The 3,833-nt window shown below is 33.8% G+C and overlaps 1 protein-coding gene across 1 annotated transcript; it reads left to right on the plus strand.

The window, feature by feature from the left end:
• The first annotated feature begins 2,943 nt into the window (after positions 1-2,943).
• LOC145116402 (uncharacterized) lies at positions 2,944-3,619 on the plus strand. Its single transcript, XM_079052747.1, has one exon. It carries the CDS (start codon positions 3,055-3,057, stop codon positions 3,523-3,525), a length of 471 nt encoding a protein of 156 aa, XP_078908873.1. The 5' UTR covers positions 2,944-3,054; the 3' UTR covers positions 3,526-3,619.
• The last annotated feature ends 214 nt before the right edge of the window (positions 3,620-3,833 follow it).

Genomic DNA, 3,833 nt, shown 5'->3' on the forward strand with positions numbered 1-3,833 from the left:
ATGCTAGTTGTTTGTGTGACTCTTGCATGTATGATATCTGTTATGTGTCTGTATTTGTGTCGGACAGCGCCCGAAGTCGGGCGGGGCCCGATAAATGTATTGTATGCTATTTATATTTGTGATACTTACATGTTATTATATGATTGTATGTATGTTGGGCATTGCCCATTACTGGGCGGGGCCCGATGACTGACATATCTGTTCCGGGCAGGGCCCGATGTTAGGCGGGGCACGTTATCCGAGTTAGGGCGAGGCCCGTTATACTTATTGGGCAGGGCCCGTTATGCGGGTTAGTGCGAGGCCCGTTACACTCACTAGGCGGGGCCCATTACTTGTATGATATGTGGTATTTTGGGGAACTCACTTAGCTTTGTGCTGACGGTTTTTATGGTTATGGTTTCAGGTACTTCCGGTTCGGAAGGGAAGGGTCCGACTTGATCGCAACGCATCCACCCATATTTCCGCATTATGATGGTTTTGAGATTGTACTATGATAACTGTTACCTTATAAAGTACTTTTGAATATTTTGAAAAAGGATATTGAATGTTGATTTAAAGATAATTAATGTTTTAGTTGAATTAAAAATGAAATTTTTACCTCATAATTTCCGAACGTGACAACATTTTCCCGCTTGCAACAAAAGAGGAGGGATTTTCTAATTTTTAGGATAATTCTCTCAAACATATACTTATATGGTTTTTATTCTTTCAAACATATAGTTATTTTCTTTTCGGTTCACGTTTTTTCTTATTCAATTTATTATAATGATTTAATTTTTTCTTTATATTTTATTAAAATTTAAATTAAATATAACATATGATATATAAAAAATTTAGTGTTACTTTTTTATGCCATTAATAATTATGAAAATATTGTCATAAATTATTAATGCCACTAAAAGTAGGCTATTAGTGTCATAAGGTATAAAGTGACATTGTATCTTAAAACTTATCGTGGCACAAAAGCAAATTGCCACTAGAAGTAGACTATAGTAACATAAAAACAAAATGCCATTAAAACTAAATGCTACTACATTTAATTTTATTTATAGTGAAAAATAAAAAAAAAAGTCTTACAAGAGCATTTTTGATTCATCAATTCAAGAGCCTTTGCAATAAAAGTATAAAACTAAAAAGATAATTTTATAAAATTATCTTTTTATGTGGAGCATTTACAATAAAATGTATTAATGAAAAAATATATACATATATTATAGTGAATCTATTAATCAAAGAAATATAATTTTGTGATAGTTGATGACTTTAAATCTTACAATAGTATAAAACTAAAAAAGGATAATTTTATAAAATACATTGATCTTATCGTTAAGGACCTCGAGAGAAGAATTATGAGCGCATAATGGACATAATTTAAGAATAATATGTTTAATGCTAGAACATACTGGAACTATGAAAAAAGATAATTATTTGTAACCAAATATACATTTGTAGGTCTTGAAACTAATTATTTTTGGGAATTATTGTTGAAAGTTGTAACATCCGTCTTCCGGGTTTGTAATGATTTTATGTTGAATTAAATTAAGTTTGAGTTTTAAGGTTTCTGGGCAGAATGCATCACAACTTCTTTATGTTGCGATGCGAGCCACATATTTAAGAAGCTAGAGGGTCATGTGATGGTCACGACACAAAGGAGGTTGGTCTCAAAACCCTAAATCTTAGTCCTTGAGCCCTATATAAAGATACTAACTATTAGGGTTTGTTCTTCTCCTTAACCTCCTCCTCCAAAAAGAAAAACCATAGCCCCTTATGTATTCTTGAGAGTGTTGGTGATTCTTGGTGTGATTTTGGAGTTAGACCAAGGTGTTGAACTGCAAGGAAGCAATGATCCAGAAGTGTTCATCCTTCTCAATATTTTCTTGAACTCTTTATGTGTCAAAGTTCCATCCTTTTTCATATTTCATGTTTAGGTCTAGAATCTTAAGGAGTTCTAGCCACTTTTGGTCATATTTCACTATACTATATGTTACAGTATATATGCTTTATATGATAGGATGTAGTGGTACTGTAGTATGTTAATTAGGGAAGTAGGCTAGTATGCTCTGTTGCCTGTTGATTGTTTGATTGTTTGATATGTCGACATATTATCGTATCATGGTTAGACGTGCACTAGAGCCGTTAACCATTGTGATGACTTGACATGCACCAAAGCTGTTACTGATCATGACTATATATGCACTAGAGCTATTAGTCACTATTTGTTTAGGTGGATCTGCACTAGAGCCGAGAGGCTTTGTTTGTATGCATTATATGTGTATTATGGTATGTGGTATTTTGAGGAACTTAGTGAGCTTTGACTTACAGTTGTTGATTAAGTGTTTTCGGGTACTTCTTCATATAAGTGTACATGCTCATCGACATTAGTTGTGATTTGAGCTTTGCGCTATGTTTATGATATTGACTCTGATTTATGGATACTTGGATTTTATGGTTGTCAAGCAACGGGTTTATTATCTTTGAATGACTTATTATTTGTAAAAAAAAGTAAAAAAAAAATTGGTTTGAAAATTAGCAACCTTACTAAAGTAAAATTGATTTTTCTTGATTTCTTTCTATTTAAATGGTGCGGTGCAGTTTTTTCGGTACAGTATAAAATGCAAAACCGAATTACACTGTGCATCTTTAGTTTTTAAAAATAACAAAACCACACCATCAATTATTTGTTTAATATCAATTTTTTTCCTGATTTTTTGGTCGGTTTTTTCTCACAATTAGATAACAACTTGGTGTTAATATAACGATTCATAAAAAGTGAATGAAATTAAAAAAAAAAAAAAAAAAAAAAAAAAAACTAAATTGCTATTTTATGAATTTCTATTTTTTAAAATTTGATGTATAGTATATTTACATGCATAATGCCACATCATTGCCAGCTTATCCCCACACACTCATCATCCACGCTAAAAATGAAATAAAATCACACTTTACAGTCTACACTCCACCCTTCTTTCATCCTCTCTTTCTTCTTCAATTCTAAGCTGATCGCTAAACCCACATTTAATAAATTCCGGCCAACCCTTCTCGCCGTGGACCATCATGACCTCCGGATGCATGTCAACATGCATTGCCGACGATGCCCGTGTCCCGGTTAGAGCCACATATGTTAACCTCTACAAATGGCCTGATTCTGACCGTGAATTCGTCCGGTCAGTCAGTAGAAACAGTCACCGGAAGAACGGAGAAAGCCAGGGTCACCCCCGCCTGGTCGATAGTATCTCATGCCGGCAGCTTTACCTTCGAAGCTACACGTTTTCAAGAAAAGAGAGCTTGAATGAGAGAACCATGAACTGTATTGGAAGAGTTAAAGAAAGGGCGGCGGTTCGAGGGAAACAGAAAAAGTCTCCAACGAGTAGTGCAGGTGGCGGCCGGCAGAGAGATGGTGGAAAGAGGAGGAGGAGGAGGAAGTGCACGGTGGTTATGAAGGCGAAGGAGGCGTCGTATGCTGCCTTAGCTTCCATCTTCCGTAGGTTGTTATCTTGCACCACTAAGATTGATGTTGTGGATTGAGTTTTGATCATATGCATGAAGATCGATACTTTGATTTTTTTTTTCTTCTGTATGTAAGCTACTTGATTTATGTTTATTTTCTTTATTTATGTTATCAATGTTAATACAACAAAATATAAAAACGATAGCTCTATGTAAAGAAATTTATATATAATTTTACTAGTCCATGAGTTATTTTAAGTGCTAAATACTTCAATCAATGTAAATGGCCTAAAACACAAGTGATATCTGAATGTTGAAAGCTAAACCATTTAATTAAACTGTTTAACTAATAAATTATCTGAATTATTATAATATATAAATTGGTT

This window comes from Lactuca virosa, chromosome 5 (assembly GCF_052849685.1).
Source record: "Lactuca virosa cultivar CGN04683 chromosome 5, Lactuca_virosa_CGN04683_v6, whole genome shotgun sequence".
In the NCBI taxonomy this organism is placed as follows: domain Eukaryota; kingdom Viridiplantae; phylum Streptophyta; class Magnoliopsida; order Asterales; family Asteraceae; genus Lactuca; species Lactuca virosa.